This window comes from Pogoniulus pusillus, chromosome 6 (genome assembly GCF_015220805.1).
Source record: "Pogoniulus pusillus isolate bPogPus1 chromosome 6, bPogPus1.pri, whole genome shotgun sequence".
In the NCBI taxonomy this organism is placed as follows: domain Eukaryota; kingdom Metazoa; phylum Chordata; class Aves; order Piciformes; family Lybiidae; genus Pogoniulus; species Pogoniulus pusillus.
Window position 1 is genome coordinate 13,692,291 of NC_087269.1, and position 21,884 is coordinate 13,714,174.

A 21,884-nucleotide genomic window follows, 5' to 3' on the forward strand; every position below is an offset into this window, starting at 1 on the left:
TTTGCTGCTGAAATGCTACGCAAAGATAACCTCCACTAAGTCACAAAGTAGCGTAACGCAGCACTGGCAGTGCCCAATCAGATACAGTCACCTCTATCAAAGACACACACACAGAGAGAGGTTAGCTCTGCTTCCAACAAACCTCTGATGAGCAGAGGAACGTTTCCTTACATTTTAAGTGTAGTGACTAAAATTAATGCATGTCTTTTTTTTTTATATATGTCTCTTTTTTTTCAACAAAGCCCAATGGAAACATTTAGGCACCTGCTTGCACAAATACACAATGCATGCAGCACTACAATGACACACATGGTCCCATTAAAACACAACAATGCAAGCAAATGTGCAGAAACTTTGCCAAACCCAACCATAAGAACTGTTTACTAACATAGGCACATACAACTGTACACTCTCAGCACAGTGTCAGACCTCCTGTAGCGCCCTGAACATGCCACAGGCATGTGTGTATGAAGATGCCCAAAGCTATGCTTGATAGCTGGAAGGCAGAAGAGGCTGTTGAGCTAGTGCTGGGTCCCAAACACCCTCCTGGAGATACAAATTCTCCTGCAGTATGGAGCACCCTTAAAAATGTTAAGCCTTGAAACAACTGGCAGTTGTACTCCACTGCAGTAATACTCTGATGTCCGCAAAGACAAACCTGAGCCAAGAACTGCCATGGGGATCAGCAGAGTCCACCTGAGGTAAGCTGGGGCAAACCACTGCTTCAGCAGAGGGAGCTGGGGCCCAACCACCTGCAGAAACAGCTCCAACCTATTAAATCAATGCCCAGACTATTAGGAAGTCATAAGAACAAAGAGAAAGTACAGATCAAAGCAGTGCTGACTTGGTCCTGCTGCTGATGCAAAGAACTAAGTCAAGAAGAGTTCTGTCATGCTCATCTAACTGCCGTATTTCGGGACCTTTGGAAGGTCTGTTCTGCCTAAACCCTCTCACCTGCTAGTTCTCAATGCCCTAAATTGAAGCAGCTCTCACAAAGTTAACAAAGCCTTTGACCAACTCAGAAACAGCCTTAGCTGTTACATCTCCTCATTCTGGAATATTTCCATGACATTATTCAGTTATTTCTGCTCTTAACCATGAAAATAAATATGGAACTGATCTCATTAATGTCTCCTAGAGCCTTTGATGTAATTTTAGTATATTACCACACTTCTGTTCCCACAGCTCTCTGGGGCTGAAGTGACACAGTTTTCCAAGCTGCTCTACCCAAAGCAGCACAGGTTGGTGTGTGTCAGCTTCTCCGTCCGCACAGCTTGGCTAACAGAAGTAGTAAAGCAAGATGATCTTTTCTTATGTTGTAATTCTCAACAGTCTTCTCTGCTTAGTCTTCACTATCTCCTTTATTAAGGAATAAGAGCTGCAGGTGCTTTACTTGATACGAGGCTATGCGAAGATCTAGCACCCTGCTGCTGAACTGCTTTTTGATAGCTTCTCACGGTGCCTTTCTTTCGCATCTCTTCTCGCACTCCCTGCGACTTTCAGAAGCATCAGTCACTCTCTTCCCTTAGAGAGGAAACATGTGACCACAGCAGTGTAAGAATAACCATGCTTTTTAGCCATCTAAAAGCAGTCTGGGCACTAACCCTCTCCACCCATTTCAGCTGAAGCCAAACATGACACTGAATGAACACCACCGCTCTTGGGCATCTGTATTCAGTCATCTTTTGCATTCTGCTATGAAATGTAACATGGCAATACTCCACAGCTGTTTCCTCACAAACACTTCTGCCAGAAAAAAGCTGTTAAAAACACCACTGGGATTTAACTCCTTTGAAAATTAAATTCTCACTTGGCTCTTACAAAACATCTACCTTAAAAACAGGACCTTACTTAAAAGTAAAAACACCCTGCACACTATACCTAAACCATCTTATCTCCAAGTAGGATTTTAAGACTGAAAACACAGTCAAGGTTTTACACACAAAATCTAGGTTTGGCATATCAAAGAATAATTCAGAGTCACTGGAAAAATACCATTAGGGAAACAACTTTTTTAGGGGAGGAAAAAAAAAAAGAAACAACCCAGAAAAAGCTGATTTGCAGCCCAGTTAGCAAAGTCGCTCATTGCAGTGACACCCAGAAAATGGGTGGGTAGGTGAGGCAGCACATTTACAGAACTAGTATGTATAACAGACTGAAAACATCACAAGGTGCATTTTATTCTCCAGTTACAAGGATGCAAGCAAGAAACGTTATGCTTGCTCAGTTTACTTGATGTCACATCTCACCAGGCAGTTCCATGGCTGTCACCGTGGGACATTACATCCCTGTAATTCCATTCTGTGGCTTGGCAGTGGCCTGTTCTTTAGTTACTGCAGCAAGAGACTCTGCAGTAACAAGACATTACCTCAATTTCCTTTTCCACAACGAAAGGAATCAATATTTTATGATGAAAATTCCTGGCTCCCAGTCCTATAGCTTTGAACAGTTGATCACTGCAGCAATTCACACGCTGATGCTGCTTCTAATCTCCAGTCCATGTGGAGGGAATCAAAGTGTTATCTACTGCACATTTTTCAAAGAATTTGGGATTATTTACTTGGGCTCCCATTCTGTGGTGCAAAGCCATAAAGTCTCCAAACTGTCCAGACAGAAAATAGTTCTAGGCCCAAGGAACAGAAACCACATCCTTTTGTTGGTTTGTTGCTGGCTTTTGGTTGGTTGGTTTTGTGGTTTTTTTTTTTTTTTTGTTGTTGTTGTTGGTTTATTTGTTGTTGTTGTTGGTTTTGGGGGGTGGGGAGTGAGGGGGCATGAATAAAAGCCTAGCAGAAAACTGAGTTTAGGTAGAACAGTTTTAAAGACATGAGTGTTCCAACCAAAATGCCAGCTGGGCACTAAGCACTACCACTGAAGATGTGAGGGACTTTTTAGGATGTCAGGTAGTGATAGGAATAGGGGAGAATGGAGCAAAACTAGAAGTGGGTAGATTCACATTGGATGTTAGGAAGAAGTTCTTCACCATGAAGGTGGTGAGACACTGGAACAGATTGCTCAAGAAGCTGGTGGAAGCCCCACTCCAGGAAATTTTTAAGGCCAGGCTGGATGTGGCTCTGACCAACCTGATCTAGTGTGAGGTATCCCTGCCCATGGCAGAGGGGTTGGAACTGGATGATCCTTGAGGTCTCTTCCAGCCCTGATAATTCTGTGATTCTATGAAGTGAAGCAGTAGGAGCCCAGCAACCTGGGACAGACTGACAGGTGCAGAAGATGGTCACAAGTGTAATACTCAACAGCCATAAGATAACTTCTCTGCATGTGAAGACTTAACATTCTGATCTGAAAAACCTTCTTGCTCTATAGAAGTGATTCACTGTCACAGCTATAGTAGCTGTGAGTGGGGACAAGAGAGCTGACTACACTCAAATGGAAGAGTAATCATTTAGCCAACAGATCCTTATATATCTGTTCAAAATGCCTGGGCCTTGTCTATTGACAAAATCACATCCATACTATCAAGGACGCTGCAGTGCAGCACCACATGTGCCATACTGCAAGCACAGTCAAGAGTATTTTGACTCAGAACTATTCTGAGACTCTACATGTTCCTCTTCACAAAGGGCTCAGCCTGAATGGACATGCAATTTGCATCAGGAAGATCAGTCTCTGGCTGGTCAAACTCAAGCCTATATCTCTGAATGGAGAAAACTCTGACATTATGAAAGCTTTGCCCATCTAACTGCATTTACACTGCCACAGATATCCTCCCTGAGTAATTTTGCATCACCTCATATGAAACATTATCAAGTCAACCAAACATTAGCTAACATCAACCAAATTTCAAAAGGTCGACAGTTACTTGCTCTGCATTTAAAAAGGAACTCAAATATTTCATGGAATATTGCTATGCCTTCTCCACACAGCCCACTAAAGCATTGAATTTTATCCCTGACAGCTACAGAAGCCTGTTTGCTTTCACTGCTGCTGTTACTTTCAGACAAAAGGTTCTTCAAGCACAGATTATGCAAGATGAAGAAAACTGAGGCAGCAAAGGATCTTCAGATACAAAACTCTATGCTCTCACTTCTGAATGAAGTCCTTTGACTAAATCTCTGGGCCCTTACAAATTTATTCCTCTTATAATTGTGCCAGAGTAATTTCCTTACAATATTTGCTTAAATAAAAAAATGTGGAAGAGAAATCTGTACAAACAGTATGAACCAAAGTACCACTTGCAGTTCTCAACCTTTTCAGACAGTTTAAAAAATGCTTGTCAGGCTTTCTCTGGAGCCACACTCCCAAAGGTTTCTCTTTCCCTGCCATGCCCTTCACCTTACTCCTCCACAGACTTCTGCTCAGATTCTGGGAAAAAACACTCACAAAAAATAACCAACAAAATCTCTACAAGTTGTAAGCCAGAATGTGAAATGGAGTAGAATGTGGTCAGCACCAGGCAATAGTTTGCAGATAATGAACTGAATTCTTGTATTTTAATATGAGACTGAACTGCTTTACTTCTACCATCTCCTTTGCCCCAGTCCTACAACGCTCTTACATGGTAGGTCATCGAATCAACCAGGTTGGAAGAGACCTCCAAGATCATCCAGTCCAACCCAGCACCCAGCCCTAGCCAGTCAACTAGACCATGGCACTAAGTGCCTCATCCAGGCTTTTCTTGAACACCTCCAGGGATGGTGACTCCACCACCATCCTGGGCAGCCCATTCCAATGCCAATCACCCTCTCTGTGAAGAACTTCCTCCTAACATCCAGCCTATGCCTCCCCTGGCACAACTTGAGACTGTGTCCCCTTGTTCTGTTGCTGGTTGCCTGGGAGAAGAGACCAACCCCCACCTGGCTACAGCCTCCCTTCTGGTAGCTGTAGACAGCAATGAGGTCACCCCTGAGCCTCCTCTTCTCCAGGCTGAACAGCCCCAGCTCCCTCAGCCTCTCCTCACAGGCCTGCATCCCAAGCCTCTCACTAGCTTTGTTGCCCTTCTCTGGACACATTCCAGCACCTCAACATCTCTCTTGAATTGAGGAGCCCAGAACTGGACACAGTACTCAAGGTGTGGCCTGACCAGTGCTGAGTACAGGGCAAGAATAACCTCCCTTGTCCGGCTGTCCACACTGTTCCTGATCCAGGCCAGGATGCCATTGGCTCTCCTGGCCACCTGGGTCAAGCAGGTCTGTAAATAAAACTAGGTAAGCAAGAAAGAGCTGCAAAAAAGCAACACTTTGCAAACTGGGGCTCCTTGCTATTTGTAGAGAAAGAAGGGCTCACAGAAGATAAAGTAAGGAGAAGCAGCTGAGCAGATCCCTAGCACTGGAGAGCAAGATCTCATTAATAACTCTGATAACAGCCCTCAGAAGTACAGAACAGGAACAACTCGATACTTTCTACCTGCCTTATTCTAAATCTCCCCCACCCAAGGAACTGATTAATACTCACTTGTAAAGACATAAACCCTTGCGAGGCAGGGAATAAGCTGGAGACAGAATGAGCAAGAGAGGGGGAAAAAAAAAAGACAAAACAAATAAAAATTCAAACCAAACACAATGAAACTTTTTTTATATATATAAATAATTAATACATTTTTAAAATGCAGAGATAGCTATAGCCAAGTGGCCTACATGTGGCTGAGATGAAGGTAGAGGTTTTAATTTTGCTTCCATGGATTTTAAGAGCAGCAAGAGCCAAGGCTTACTCAATTGAGATTCCTAAAAATAGCACTTGTCTAAGTAACCACAGAAGACCACATGGGGCTCTATTTTCCTTAACTAGCTTTTGATCTAATGGAATTCTCCAGTTAAGTAAAAGAAGAAACAGGGTCTTTGTGGTGAAAGCACTTGATAAAGAGTTGGGAGAACTGGCTTACTCCTCCACACTGCTGCAGATTTCTTGTTTGTCTTTTATGCAAAACTATGTAGTTCTGGAAGTGTTCTTCAAGGACAGACCAAAATCTGTGACTGCACTTAAAAGCTGAAACATCTGTGCCAGCTTTTGCTCCTTCCAGCAAGCCATCAAGCCAGTGGTGCAGACAGAGTCCAGTGCAAGAGGCAAGTTCTATCCATGAGCCAGACAAGGAGCCACAGGACTAGGCTGGTTGCACTCCACACTGTCATAGCTACACTGGTTGCAATTGGGCTGATGTCAAAACCAGGTCTGGTCCATCTCCAGGTACTGCATTTCTTCTTTTGCACTGTGTTGTACCACTGAGCTCTGCACTTCACTTGCCTCACGTAGGAAATCAGAATAAATCTTACAAGCATAAGTGTAGATTCTTAATTACTGGTCAGATGTTTATCTATCATCCAAAGATGCTCAAATACCCCAGCAAACCAGTGAAGCTAATGCACCGAATACAAGAAAGCAGAGAGGCAGTTCAGCAAAGCTGGAAAGTGCCAGAGCAGAGCGGAAGCGACACATGCTGGTATTTCAAACAGTCAACACGCAAGTAACCTGGTAAGACCTCTGAGACCTTGACCAGGGTAGACAAGCTCTGCCCTGCCAGAACCGGCTGCTTTCCTGACTTTGCAGAACCCTTCCCACTTCCCGCACCCAGGAGAGAGCTCTGAAGGACTCCCAGATGAGATGCTTCCTCCCACTCCAGAACCTGCTTAACCAAAAACCCCAAAAGCTCCCTTCCACCCTTCACAGCCGCAACAAAAGCTGCTGCAGCAAAGGAGTTAGGTCCTGGGATTTCTCCTGAGAGCAGGTTTAAGCAGAAAAGACCAAACAGCAAGGCACAAACCGGAGCGTAGCAGCAAGTTAACTCCTTCCCTGACAGGAGTGTGCCAAGCCTAGCGCAACAGGAGACATCTCAGCAGACACGTTGCAGAGAAAGGACACAACACACCTGACAATACACTTAAACAACTCAAAACATCCTTTCCGACGCCTGCAGCAAGTCAGCTCCTATGCTAAAGATCTAACACGTTCGAGCCCACAAGCGCTTGCCAAGTTGTCAACATGGCCTTTGATATCAGAGAGCTTTGAAACCTCTGCCTTAAAGGCCAGCGCTTGTTTCCCCACCCGTACTTGAAACGCAAGATGCCTGAGAGCCACGGCACTATTTTAACACCGAACGTGCAGGAGTCTCCAGCGCAGAGCGGACACATTCACTGGGAACTGCAGCTGGAAAACTAACAAGTCCCCTACTGCTACAATAACCGTAGCTGCGTAACGCAAGACGTGCCAGGGATGGCAGGAAGCTGAAGCCTTCCAGCGCTTTCTGCAACCTCCACGGAGAGACCGCACCAAGGAGCACCTTGTTTAAACCCGTGTTGAGTGATAGGGATGTGGGGCAGAGAGAATTAAATCACCACTTCTTATTAAAACAGAAGTGCTTCCATCGAGCTGTACACCAAAAACGAGGGCGTGTGAGTGCTCTTTGTTTTCCTTTGGGAGGGAAACAACAGCCAGTTAAAAGTTATTTCCTCCCATGTCAAGGGAAAGCCCATGCATTGCACCCCAGAACTCGGTGTCACAGCCCAGGCAGAGACACTTCATGCATTTTTCACCCAGATGTAAACCATTCCTTGCTTTGCTTCCGTTTCGTTCCAGGGGACAGTTTTGATGCAATTGTGATTTTTTTTCCAAAGGCAGAGGACATATCTGAGTTTCCACTCCTTCACTTCATAGCTGCTCACACCACATCCCTGTTCTTTCCTTCAGCACAACCCAGGAAGATTTCCACAGTACCTGACACTACATAACACTCCGACTCCTACGAGGATGGAGCCCCAAGGCACCAGTCCTCAAATTTACAGCTCCTGGCTCAAGTGATGATTTCAGTCTGCACACACCAGAACTATTCCCCAGCTGCTTAAAATAACCTTCTCTGTAGACACATACAAAGCCACTGCAGCACATGTTTCAGTAGGAGTCTAGTCTTCCCCCTTTGGCACAGTAATCTAGGAACTGTAAGACATGCATTAAGGCTGGTCTGATCCAGACTGTTACAAGCTTTACATTTCACACTGATGTTATCAAGCCAGTAAATCATGCACACTGCTAGCAAAATAATTTTTAATATGCCTTTCCTATACATGTTCCTCAGAGCAGAGTGTTCTGGGGACATTAATTGTTTTCTGTCTGTCATCCCCCCAAGTAAGATCTGATGCTTTGCTCCTTCCTAATTTTTCCAGTATGTTACACAAAATTTAGTTGCTGACATGTTTCAACAGGGACAAGAGGAATGATCAGCAGAGATTAAAGCATGCCCTGCATCAGCCAACTTTCCAAACAACTGAGAGAGGGAACAGAAAACATCTTAAAAAGAGAGGTTTAGAGGTGGCAGCTCTCTTACAATGGTTGGTCCCAAGACCATCAGCATTTCTGCCAGTTGTCAGAAGTGTTTTATAGTTGCATTTAAAAGAATGGCAACCAAACCCCCAAACACACAGAAAAGAGTCTCCAAATACTACCTCTAACATTTTGTTGATTCCAAACCAAGCAAAACCAATTGCTTCCAATAGGTTTATCTTTAATGTCTACTACACAGTACTACAGGAGCTCTATTCCAGGTTATACAGAGGGAAGATGATTGATAAAACTAACAAAGTCAGTCATGCCCTTACAGATTACCTTCCACACAAGCATCCTTGCTGCTCTGCAGTCCTTATGCATAAGCATTTGTCAAGGACTCCAAATCCAGAGCTTGTCTGGTCACAGCTCATATCTTGGTATAGAGTGTGCTGTTCTAAGACTGGCACCCAACACACAACTCCAGATGAGCAGTAAATGAACTATTCCCTCAGTCCACAGAGTAGCTAGTGGTAGGTTTTGTTTCCAAATAAAGATGCTACTGATTATACAGCAGCAAGAAGTCAAGTTGCAAGGCATTAACTAGCATGCTCTCATCTCATTTTCCCACCAGCAACAGGATTCTCAGATCCAAGTTTTATTGCTCAATAGTCACAGCTTCTGCCAAAAATCACAAGGAAGTCGAGGGAGGGGATGGCAAATATGAAATGGGACAACAGCTGTCAAGGTAATTTGATAGCAGCGATGGCTTCTTGAACCAGTGGACACTCTTGAGAATGTGAGCCAAGGCCTCCAGGCATCCACAGAAAAGCCAAGTAAGATAAAGAGCTCGGTGAGAGCTGATACAGATGTCTGAGGCAGAAGAAAGAACAAAGAAAGCCAAGGCCATCTAACTTCTTCTAAGAACTTCATTTTCCAAACAAAAAAAAAACCACTCAGAACAAGTGTCCAAATGAACTCTCTCAGCCATGGAGACAAATCTTTTGTTTGAAAAATGTTTGCAAGTTTTCCCAGTACCCTCTCCAAAAACATCTCAAAACTACAAAATCCAAACAGAAAACAGGCGTGAAGAATGAGCTGGCAGATTAAAAGAGAGTCAGTCATCCTGCACGGGTTCAAATATAGCTCAGCTTCCACTACCAAGCAGCTACCTGCATTACAAGACTCACAAACTTCTCACTACAAGTCGGTTCCCAGCAGAGCAATGTCTACAAGTCAAAAGTTTCCTTGCCATGTCCACAACACAAAAAAACACCCAAAGGAAACAGTCAGCAGTGGAAACCCTGACAATTTCTATACTTTTAGGTTAACTGCTCTGCTAAATGAACCATCACTTCAGCACTGAGTCATAATCCTTTGGTGGAACAGCAAGAAGAGAGCTCGTTTGCCAGTGTCTAAGTGGCACCTGTTTTAGTAACACTGAATCTATCACTGAAACACCAAAAACACAGGCAAGTATCAACAGTAAGTCAGGAGTGCTTTAGCTGTGACAAGAGCACCTATGGGAGGTCAAACACTTCAGTGATAATTATTAAAAGTAGGCTTTATTCATTTGACTACTTTTTCCCTATCTTTCTATGATAGTTTTAATTTTCTGTGTTTTATGCTTTAGCCTTCTCCTGCATACTGAACTACTGCAGTTTTCTCACTGGCCCTGTTCTTCCAGAGCTTCTGGATCCTTCTTGACCAACTCCACACCCAGGCTTGTCTGCAGTCTCATAGGAGTTTGCAATAGCTGGAAGAAGAAGAAATAAAAATCACAGAACCTTAGAGGTTGGAAGGGACCTTCAGAGAGCAAGTCCAAACCCCTGCCAAAAGCAGGATCCCCAAAGGTAGTTTGCACAGGAATGCATCCAGGCAGGTTTTTAAAGTCTCCAGAGAAGGAGACTCCACAATCTTTCTGGGCAGCCTGCTCCAGGGCTCTGTCACCTTCACTGTAAAAAAGTTTCTCCTCATGTTGAGGTGAAACCTTCTATGTTCCAATTTATAGTCCTTGCTCCTTGTCTTATTGCCGCTGACCAGCAAAAAGAGATTGGCCCCATGCACTCTACACCCACCCCTCAAATACTTGTATACATTGATGAGATTTATTCCTCTCAGTCTTCTCGGTATTATAGTCCCCTGCTAGAGACATGCTACATATCAAGAAACATGACTGCTGCCAAGATGCATCTATGTGTACAAAATGCAGACAAACTGTTTCTTCATGCTTAAGTCAGCACTTTGACAGACACTAATGCAGTCAGTCACTTATGTTAAAAGCAGCTTATTCTGGTAAGGAAAGTTAAAGTCACATGACAATTGTCTTCAGGAATTTAGTACCAGATTTTACATCAAACTGCAAGTCTAGCTTGAAATTCAGTTTCTCTAATAAGTTCTTCAAACACTGCACTCAAGCACTCTGCCTATTGTGAGGAGTCACTATCTTGTTCAGTCCCTTACCTGACCCTGGAGGGATGATCTACTGCTATTTTTGTAAGCACTCACTAAAACACTAAACCCCCTCACACAGCATAGGAGCTTTTACCTCAAGAACTGATCATGCAGAAATGGGAAAAGAAGGGTGGCTTCTGCAGACCTCCTGATCCCCAGGACTGCAGATAAAAGAGAATCCCCAGAATGAGTGCCTTGAAGCCAAACAGGTTTAACAACTGCTCACCATCTCTGAGGCAGAAAGCAATTTGCTTGGTATGTCACAGGTAAAAAATGTGCCTGCATTGGGGCAAGGGTAATGAGACATCTACCCTATACGACTTCAAAAGGTTAACAATTCAAAGGTTGCTGACACTCCCATCTCTTCCTATCCCAGCCTACAAAGGCTGCCCAACCTAGTCCTGCCACCACTCTCTCCAGCTCCCTGTTCAAACACAAAGGTTTGAACAATTAAAGCCATTTTCTCTGAACCTGGAAATGCATTTCTGTATCTCTTCTGACAGCAGCTTTTCCAATGAGATTTCCAAATCCATACTGTATTGGAGGACGCCACTCGCTCACCTTTTCTTTTAGTCAGTTAAGGAAAGAAGGATGAACTGGTTGCTGTCCACCCCTTCCCTGCACAAGCCTAAACCTCAGGAAAGGTGAGATGAGATAACGAAACATGGCTTCACTGTTTCAGTCACATTCATTTTCTAAAAGGGACAAGCAGTGAAATTCTCAGTTCCTCCATCCTGTTCCCGCTTCCTTTGTCAAATAAAACAATAAAGAACCAGGATGATCACAACCATAGCAAAACTTAATGATAGCACAACACAATGGTGCCCTTGATTATGATTCCAATGCTGAGTTTCTGCAGTAACAGACACTTTAATCAGATATCAGTCACTAACGGAAGCACAGAGACATAGTGATAATGCTATCAACAGAACACAGGTTCATTCAACTCTGTGTCATGAAGGCAAGTCCAGCTTAGACCCTGATGTGCACATGGGCCCAAGACAACCATCAGGGCAGTGGCAGAATCCAGTCTATGCCAGTATATTCAAAAAAAGCAAGGCAGAGTGGCATACCTGCATCACCCAAGAGCAGGGCTGGACCATCAAAAGGACAGATCTTGCACACACTTCACTGTCAATGGGTAACAGATTGGTGGGCTGCTATTTCTCCAATATCACAACATCACACACAGAGTAAGGAGAAAAAGAACAAACTAAGCCATCCTTTTTATGCCAAGCTACACCAGCAGTAAGAATAGGCTTGGATCTGTGCCCCTGCATCCCTTTTATCTGGCCTGTTTAAGACTCATTGAAATGAATGCAATGAGGGACACTGTTGTGTTAGCCTCTGGTGTAGCTATCCTGTCCATAGTGCTACAACAACTTTGCAGCTGCACCAGGAATAGATCCAGAAACTTCCTAGATTCCCTTCATGAGGCAAGGTTTTTAATCAGACCTTGGTTAGCATCTTGTTACCTACAGGATAAAATGAGAGCTACTTGCATACCCCTCAAGACTGGGAATAAGTAATAGAAGTCATGTCCCTTAAAGACTTGCCTACTACACATTCAGCCTATCAAAACAGAAATATACTTCATCATCAAGCTAAACTGGACATTGCTTTTAAAATCTCTGAAAACAGAAGCCAAGCAGCACAGCAGAAATGGCACCTCTGACAGTGATAAAAAAACATCAACAGATTAAAACCCTCTATATCAGAAAGAGGTTGGAAAGCACCTGACAATGACCTTTACAGCAGCAATTTACTACCCATAAAGCTAAATAGAACAAAGCATCAACCACTGGAGCATTCACCTTAACATGGGGCCCAATGAGCTGCACCTGTGAGTGATGAGGGAACTGCAAGACGTTACTGTTAAGCCACTCTCCACCATCATTGAAAGGTCATGGAGAACAGGAGAGGTGCCTGGGGACTGGAGGAAAGCCGCTGTCACCCAAAGAATGCAAGGAGGACTCAGGAGACTGGACAGCTGCACTTCCATCCTTGGAAAGGCAATGGAAGAGGTCATTCTAAAGATCATCTCTTAAGCATGAGGAGGAAAAAAAAGATTATTTGGAGTGGTCAGCATGGACTCACCAAGAGAAAAATCGTGTTTGACCAATCTTGTAGCTTTCTATGATGGCATGACTGACTGGGTAGATGAAAGGAGACTAATGGATATTGTCTACCTCAGCTTTCAGCAAGGCTTTTGACACTGTCTCCCATAGTTTTCTCACAGAAAAGGTTAGGAAGTGTGAGTTAGAGGAGTAGGACAGTGAAGTGGATTGAGAACTGGCTTAAAAAAAAGATTTCAGAGAGTCATGACCAACAGCGCAGAGTCCAGCTGTAGGTCTGTAGCTGGCAGTGCTGCCCTGGGCAGGAATAATGGCATACATCAGCACAGGTTAGGGGATGACCCATCAGCAAGTACCTCTGCAGAAAAGGACTTGGCAGTCTTGAGCTATCAAAGTGTCTTTGTGGCCAAGAAGACAAATGGTAACCTGAGGTGCATTAAGAGTGTGGCCAGTAGGTCAAAGGGAGGCTCTTGTCTCCCTCTATGCTACCCTAGTGAGGCTCTATCTGGAGTATCATGTCCAGCTCTGCGCTGCCCAGTTCCAGAGAGACAGTGAAGTAGTGGAGACAGACCAAAGGGCTATAAGATGATTAGAAGACTGAATTATGTCTCTTACAAGGAAAGGCTGAGAGACATGTGCCTGTTTAGGCACAAAAAGAATGACAGGGAGGGGATCTTATCAATGTTCATGAATATCAAAATCCAAGTGTCAAGAAGATAGGGCCAGTGTCTTTTCAGTGGTTACCAGGACCAGGACAAGGGGCAACAGCCATAAACTGGAACACAGGAAGTTTCACTTAAGCCTAAGTAAAAATTTCTTTTCTGTAATGGTGGAAGAACACTGGAATAGGCTGCCCAGAGTGGTTGTAAAGTTTCTTTCTCTGGTGATAATCAAAACCTGCCTGGACATGATCCTGTAGAACCTGCTCTAGGCAAATCTGCTTCAGTCTGGGGGTTGGACTAGATTATCTCCAGAGGTCCCTTCCAAATCTTACCATTCTATGATTCTGTGTCTCCACACATTTGTCTAGTGGATGGCCTCATCTGTTGCTACTGTCTCCTAGCCTCTCTCAGATTTCCGTCTCTTTCAGCCAACAAACGGTGCCAGGAGAACTACATATTCACCTGCAGAAAGGAGAGTGAAAATGCTCAATAATAACTTTGACAGCCAAGGACCTCAGGGCACAAAAAACAAGTCATAGGAGGGACTGTCAGTCCAACAGTTGCAATCATCATGCAAGGAAGCTGTTAAATGAAGACTAAAACAAACTCCTGTTACATACCTTGAACTACAAGAAAAACAGCTGAAAAAATACTTGCTTCCTCAAAAGACATTCAGGTGGTACAAAGGAAGGGGATGAAAGTTAGTCCTCAGTCTACAGCAAAGAAGCACAGAAAGGCTGCACCACCACCTATACAAAACTTTAGACAGCACTAGGAAATTCAGAAGATCAAATCCTCCACTTCATCTGTATGCAACTCTAAACTCACTTAGAGAAGTTATGTTCTTGATTTCCCTTGGGTCATTTTTCCATTTTGGAGGAAACAAATGGGGAATAAGGAAATTAAATCTCCTGTATGCTTTTAACTCAGTTTTATGAGGTTAAAAAGAATAATCTATTCCTATCTACATGGACTTGTGCAGACAGTCATTTCTTCAGGTTTTTTACATCCCAGTAATCCTCAAAACCACAGAAAACATGGAGAAGATAAATCCTTTTGTTAGAATTGTTCACAAACACTACCACAGCAAGAGTTTTTGCTCCCAGAAACTGTATGTTGGCTCTAGCTGTGGGAGTACATGTTTAATCACAGTGCACACTCCTGAAAACTGCAAGTTGCACCACTAGAGAAGATGGTTAAAATAAGATATTCTTTCAACAAATGAGGTTGAGTTTAAACCACTTCATTCCCTTCTGAAAGAATGGCCACATTGAAGTTTCCTCTTCTTTGCTCAGCATCCTCCTTTAAGCCTTAGATGCACTTCAAGGTAGTCAATTCATTACTAGTGATCATGAGGTAGATGCAAGCAGAAAGCAGAGTACCCAGATGCAGCCTTCAATATTTCCAGTATGTGTTCAGTTAGAAACTAATTACAAAGCATGAAAAATGGCACACTACAGAACATCATCAAACTTGAGAAGTACCATGTTGTTAATTTCTCTATTCCACGCTTGGATTAAGGTATTCCAGCACAATTACTGTTTCCAGCATGGCTACAAGCCTATCATAAAAAAAAAGCAACCAAGCTCAACAATTTAAATGCAAAACTGACAGAGATACAGCAAGACAACTTCTCCCTTTCTGAATATTTTCCTTGGAACTTTTTGGTTGGAGCCTGTGCATTGCATAGAGCTGAGAGGGCTATTACTTTTGGAAGATATGCTCCCAAATTCTTTCCTTTACTGGAATATGTGAGGTTGATGCTTTGAAAAAAAAGAAATATATTAAAGTCTCTTACTACTGGAGCACGTTCAAGTAGCAGGCAAGCAACAAGTTTAAAACCAGTTTTGAAGCCAGGAATCAGAAATGAAAATGCCCTCAACACACAAATGTATGTATGTCTCCCCTCCACCCAAAATCCTTTTCCAGTCTCTCTTTCTCATTAAAAAAAAAAAAAAAAAACAAAAAAACAAAACAAAAACACACAAACCTACATAAGACTACATAAAACCCTGGAAAATTCAAAACAGCTGTTCTGGAAACATTAACAGAATAGAATCACTGACATCAGAGCTCTCCTGGTAGATCCTATGCTCAGCAGGTGTGCCCCTGCAGAAAGAAGGAGAGACTGGGCTTCCCATCTGTAGTGCATCACACAGTACAGGGAAATCTTCATCCCCACCCTTACACCCAGAGGCAATGTAGAACGCAGGAAAATGAAGGCTGCTGTATTTGCTTGCACACTGGCTGCACACACTACAACTGCACTCACAGGTTCAGACCTACGGTTGGCATCAAGCAACAGATTGCTGTAGTTCTTTGAGACTGAATCCATTATGTAGGTAATTAAGTTTCTGCACTGCCCCAGCTGCCTTCCTCAAGCTCTAACCTCAGGGGATTCCCACGTTGGGAAGCTTCACCCCCCACCAAGACTGCCTACAAAGTGAACTTGTGCAACTTCTCCATTTCAAGGTTCTTGAGAGCCTTCCGACAACACCACACAAGCTGGATTACAGCAGTACACTACAGGCAAAACAATTCCATATTAGTGATCAGAATCGCTCCCGAGCCTTCATCAACCAAGCAGAAAAGAACTACAAAACTGTCAGTTCTAACTAAGACAGAGGCACAGACTCCACCATATGTAAAGGGAATAAAGTCTTAAGAGTGGTGTAGTCTCTACCAGGGTCACAGGGAAACACAAGTACACTATGAGAAAAGGAATGAGGCTTCCATCTGCCACATGACACAAGAAAGTCATTTCTCCTGCAAGTGAGTGCTCAAACTTCTGGTAGCTGATGGTAAGTCACTGTACAGGACTTTTCATTGAGAGAAACAGATAATGATTCTGATTTCTCTGGGAGAAATTCAACAGCACAAGGAATTCTCCAGCACTAAGAGATGAAAAAAAAACACCCTCTACCAGTAAGAAGTTCTTCAATTTAGCTGCAAGTTATCAATATTTTCAAGCCTAACCACACCAAAAGGCTCCAGGTAAACTAGAAGAGCAATAAAACATGGACAATAACCTCTATGAGGGTAGGGAACAGCATGCAAAAAAGACCAGATCACACCTGAACGGCAGCATAAATCCCATACTGCTGTGACCATGTAGTGAGCTACTCACAGGAGTACTGCCCAGCTTCTGAAGAGACAGACTTCACTTACACCTTTGCTGGAGGAAAACCAAGTATCTATACAACTGGTATCTTCAGAAATGCTTCATCTTCACACCACACCCCACCCCCCCCCACGTACTGCAACAAGGCACTAAAACAAAAGCTGAACATCCAAAAGCTTTATCTGTACACATACCTCAGCTATACAACAGGGGGAACACCCACATAAATTCACATTGCAAAACACAGCATGCCAATTTGTCCATCTTGAAGCAAAAACTTTGTGATGTCCCTTGCAGTTCAAGCTGGGGCTACTGAATAATTCTGATTCACAATTTAGGCCTACCTTCACTAGCAGAAAACGTAACCTAAGCCTCTGACTGATGTGATACCCTGTAACAGCAACTGAAAGCCCCTGTCTGCACTTGCCCTGTATGGGAACTGTGACTGCTTCCAATGGAAAGATGTACCAGACTTGATAGGAAAAACTAAATTTGTACTTTGCCTAAACCCCACAAGCACACCTACTTCCAATGCCACCTTGTTAATCTTTATCAGGAGTAAGTTCACACTGGCAGATCTTCCTCTTTTGCTGGAGTCGAGACATTGCCGACATGGAATTCACAAGTGGAAAACTGATCACTCCTGTCATTACATAACTGGCATGGAAAGGAGTCCTTCAGGCTCACTTTCAGCCTAGAGCTGCACTTTGAACCCCACGGTACAAAGGGCAGGCAGGACAACCTTCTGAAAAGAGGAGGTGGAGTACTGGAATGAAATTAGAAGTGCAAGACCCTTCTTTAAATTGTTTGCTGTCAGCAACATATCCAACTACAGCAGAGTCAGCATTTTGCTCCCCTCACCACCCATGGGCATGTGAGGAAAACTAAGCCTTGCTTCACCACCACAAAGATCAACAGTCACAGATGGCTCTGTCATATAAGAGATGATACTACCATAAAAAAACCTCCCTATAAAAAACACAAACACAATCACCTTTATTCATGTTTGCTGTGGGAGAGAACCCCAAGCAAGCAGGAGCCTGGTCTTGATGGAGTGGTTCACGTTGCAGAGAGCAACGTTACAACACTGCTCTCATTTGAAGACCAGATGCTTTTAGGGTTGCCAGCAAGGGGATGGTGCAATCCCAACGGAAAGCATTACAGAAAACAGAACTATACAGATCTTTTGTGCGACGCCTATGTGCTCATCTTCTGGCCCCAGCTCCTTTGGCTGAAGCAAAGCTCTTGCTTGGTTAATTAGTAACCACAGCAGAACCGTGTTAACTTGTAACTCTTGAGGCCTCAATAATCATCAGGTTTCAGTTCCCAGATTGACAAGCACCGCATCTACTCTGCCCTTCGAAGTACAATTCCATTATGAGAGTGGCTGTTGCTTCACATTTAAACACAGAAGTTATACCAAATAACTTGCAAGCAAGTGCTTCAGTGCAGAGACAATAACTAAGTCCAGCTTTCTTAGCTTTGAGTTTTCTGTTCTGATCTTGGGTATTCTAAGACAAGTTAGTTACAAGACAAGGTGCTTTTTTAGTATTCCTCCACTTGTCCTCCCAAGCCAAGATCATAACTGGCAGGTAAAGGGCAATAATGCCTCATGTCTTTAAGTCACAAAAATAATTACAAACACCCATGTAAGAATCCTAATTTCCAACATGCCAGCTTACCCCAGCAAAGAAGTATGTCTTGCATTTCCATACACAAAGAGTACCCATGACATCCCAGAGACAACACAGACATGTGGCAAATCCCAAGTCATTAACTACCCAAATTCTAGAAGACTCCCAGGCAATTTCTACACAAAACACAAGGGTCCCTAACCATGACTCTCCAGAGTGGAAAGCTGCTACAGACAGAACTGTAAACAGGGAAGAGACCACTTTCGTGTAGAGGAGGGCAAAAAAGGAAAGAGTTAATGGAAACAAGCTGGTAAAGAATTAAAGCTTCTTTGTAACTGTGGATCAGGAATGGAAAGATAAGCTGAGATAGTGACTGTGTTAAGTACATCCAGTACATGAAACTCCAGTGGCAAGTCAAAATAACATCCATTTTCTCTTCAAGCATGATAGATCTCTCTGCCTTCAGTACTTCAACTCTGTGTTTCAAGCTGGAGCATCAAATAAGCACCTAGATTCTCCGAGTCTGGTTTGTGAAAGACACAGTAAGGTTGCACATCCTGAAATCACAGGATTAGTAGGGCTTCTTGGTGTTTTCTGTTTGGAGATTTATATTTTTTCTTCTTCAGAGAAGCTATGGGACGTCTTTTAATAGGCTGTAGTTTCTCTGTCTTAGTTGATAACAATATGGTTCGAAGAACCAGAATTTCCTTACTCCATGTTGTACCAAAAGACATTTAGAACACCAATGGGCTTCTCAAGTTCCAGGACATCCCTTTCTCTTCCCTACACCTACCTCTCTGTAAGAAGACCTATGCTGAGGTGACTGGGTCATGTCCTCCCCTTACAGTTCCTTAACTAGCTTTGCTTTTCATACCCTTTGCACAGGTGCTTTGTATACCATCACACTTAGCACTAGTTTATTCCCAGCATAGCTTCTGCTCCCAACAACTACAGGGCCATGTTGATTTCTAGGCCAAGGGAAAGTGGGGATTCCACACAAAGATTGCTGGTAGATTTATGCATCTTTTTCCCCATAATTATGTACTGTTGAAAAGTGAAACAAACTCCCATCACTAGATAGTTCTGAAATCACTCAGTGGCCTCAGCAGGAGCCAGGCTGGATCAGCTGCCTGACCTGGGACACTCAGCCATGTGCTGTTGACTGTAGCTCATTATCACAAAGTATTTACACTCCTATTTGTAGCTGATAGGCTGTATTTCAGGACCTTGTCAAATTAACAAGAGTGCCAGGTCATGCTCACCAGGGTATGGGTTCAGAGTACTGGAGCACTCTGTTGAAGAGCTAGTTTTACAAGCTCCATTAATGAAATTGGGAGGGATTCAATACTAGAAATGCAATTGGTCTCCCTAGACTAAAAATTGCACCACAGCCCTGTAGAGGCACCTAAGTAAATGAAAAAGTGAGCTCTTGTTAAGTATTTATGGAACAAGCAAGGCAGGATGAAATATAAACTAATTCAACCCACTGCCTGGCCACTCCTCCTTTCATTCTAGGCCTACTCAATGGTAAGCATCTGTAAAGCCAACTTATAACTCTTAATATTAAGCATACATTGCAAAGTGTTCAGAATAACTGAAGTAGCAAGACTCCAATTTCTCCTGTGCACTAGAATGTCTGCCCTCCAAATGAGCAAGACAAAATCTGACATTAAACACAAGACAGATGAGTGTTTTCTAGAGATTAACACCATTCCAGCTCCAAGCTAAGTAACCCAATAACAACCCCCAACACAGCCACTCACTATGATTCCTTCAATAAATAAAGGAAGGGTCTTGGGGCTCATAACATATGAAGTGTGAGGTGGCAAACCCCTTCATCTCCTCAGTTGCCGCCTGGAGTGATGTCAGAGCCTGCCAAAACAAAACATACCCTTGGATGGCTTCATACAGAAGCCAGAGATACAGCCTTTAAATCCACCTCTTTCTATCGCTGGCACTACAAAGCTATTGACAGGAGATACCCCATGACTGCTGTTTGTCTCTGTGCGAGAGCAGACAAAGGTTCAGCGCTGATGGGACGCTGAGAAAGAAATAAGCACCTAGGGCTATTTAATAAGGACAGCATCACTAGTTCCAGAAATTCCTGAATCGCAGCCTGATGAGATCAGTAAGCTTCCATGGGGAACAAAATAAATTTACTCTCTTCTAAGACTTTCTCCCAGCACTCAGCCATTGCCAGACACTTACTACTGCAGATGATTCGCTGTCATTGTTCTTACACCCTTACAGGCAACTGAAGTCCACCAAGAAAGTGTTCTGCTTACCAGAACCTCGTGTTGGCAGAGAAATCCTGAAACTCAAAAACCTCTCAGCCCTGAAAGACTACTGCAATGGTTATACTACTTGATCTTTTCCCTGCACTATTAAATTTGCTCCAAAGTTGACATTCTGCTACTTCTATTTTACTGCAAAACTGGCCACAAAATGCTGCTGGTTGCACAGACTGACCTGAAGTTTACATCTCTGGCTGTTACAGATAACCTTTACAGACACAGAGAAAGCAGAGAGGAGCATGGTTCACTTGTGGTGGAATTCACCCCCATCAGCTTCAGTGCAGGAAAGCATTTGCTAATTTAGCAACCAGATGAGAGGAGGAAAAGGCAAATTCGTGTCTTCCTTGAATTGCAAGCATTGCTAGTAATCAAATAAAAAGCAATCAAAGAAACACACCCAACAAGAGCATCAGATTCAAACCCCCACTGCTCAAGCCGTTTAATTCTCCTACTACTCTCCCAGCCAGCCACCTGAACCATGTTTTTTTCTACTCTCAGCAGTAGAACAGAGCCTCCAGCTGGGTTCCTCACCAAGGCCAGGGTGAAAAAGCACTGCTGCTCTCCAGCAGCATCTCTTCCTCTTCTGGTCCCTAAAGAAGCTTCACGGTAGGGAGCCCGGGAAGAACCGGAGCTTTCTCTAATGCATTCCCCTTGACACCTCCCCCACAGCATACCAGTAAGAGAGCTGCCTGCAGCAACCCACATCCGCTCCTCTCCAGTGGAACAAGCATACACCCCCCCAGGAGCTCTGCAAGGCCAGCAAAGGTCTTGGCAGCACAGTACCTGTGAGTGCTACACTGTCAGACAGCCAAGAAATAGTTTGTCATGAGGCAACCCCCCCATACCTACATGCAGTTTTTGTTCAGAGAACAAATCTGCAGGCACATAAATGCTTCTTCTGTATCTTGGTGGCAAGCTCCCTTCCATCGAGTACTCCTCTACTGTCTTTACACAAAAGATTCTCCACACTGGACCTCCTCAACACCTTCCCCTTAACATTCATTTCTCCAAAAGGATCAGAGCAGGTGCCTTTTTTTAGCCAAACAGTCTTGAAAACTATATTGTTTGCCAAGGAGGTGGTTTACATGCCTTAGCTAAATCCCAGAAGGGATTTACCTAATTTCTTCCAGTTTCTTGCAATGCTGCAGTCACAGGTTTACACAGAAAAACAGACAAGCTATTAGATAAACCAGCATTCAGATACATTAAATAAGTTACTTATGGCAAGCCTGGACTCAGATTCAGCAAGACAGGAACCCACAAAACCTGACAGAGACAAGCAAACCTGCAAGCTTAGGTTAGAGCTCTACCAGAAAGGCAGGTGACTTAATCACAGAAAACTAACCAAACAGCAACAAAATAAAACAAGCAAACAAAAACAACTAGAAAGAACTCAGATACCCAACAGTAATGCAGAACTTTGGATCTCTGGGCTACCA

The 21,884-nt window shown here is 43.5% G+C and overlaps 1 protein-coding gene and 1 long non-coding RNA gene across 7 annotated transcripts in view; both read right to left on the bottom strand.

Moving 5' to 3' along the window:
- Positions 1-21,884, bottom strand: part of CNNM2 (cyclin and CBS domain divalent metal cation transport mediator 2) — a 147,010-nt gene that overhangs the window by 118,537 nt on the left and 6,589 nt on the right. Inside the window, exon 2 of one of the 6 annotated variants that reach the window (XM_064144471.1) lies at positions 14,903-14,957. The exons of the other annotated variants lie outside the window; for them this stretch is intronic. Coding sequence (XP_064000541.1) covers positions 14,950-14,957 — 8 coding nt within the window. The 3' untranslated portion in view covers positions 14,903-14,949. Of the gene's footprint in view, positions 1-14,902; positions 14,958-21,884 lie in introns of those variants that run through there. 6 annotated transcript variants of the gene reach the window in all.
- Positions 8,430-14,916, bottom strand: LOC135175975 (uncharacterized). The gene is made up of 2 exons (XR_010302529.1): positions 13,729-14,916; positions 8,430-9,961 (listed from the first exon to the last, which is right to left on the bottom strand). It is a non-coding gene; the product is annotated as an uncharacterized LOC135175975 (long non-coding RNA).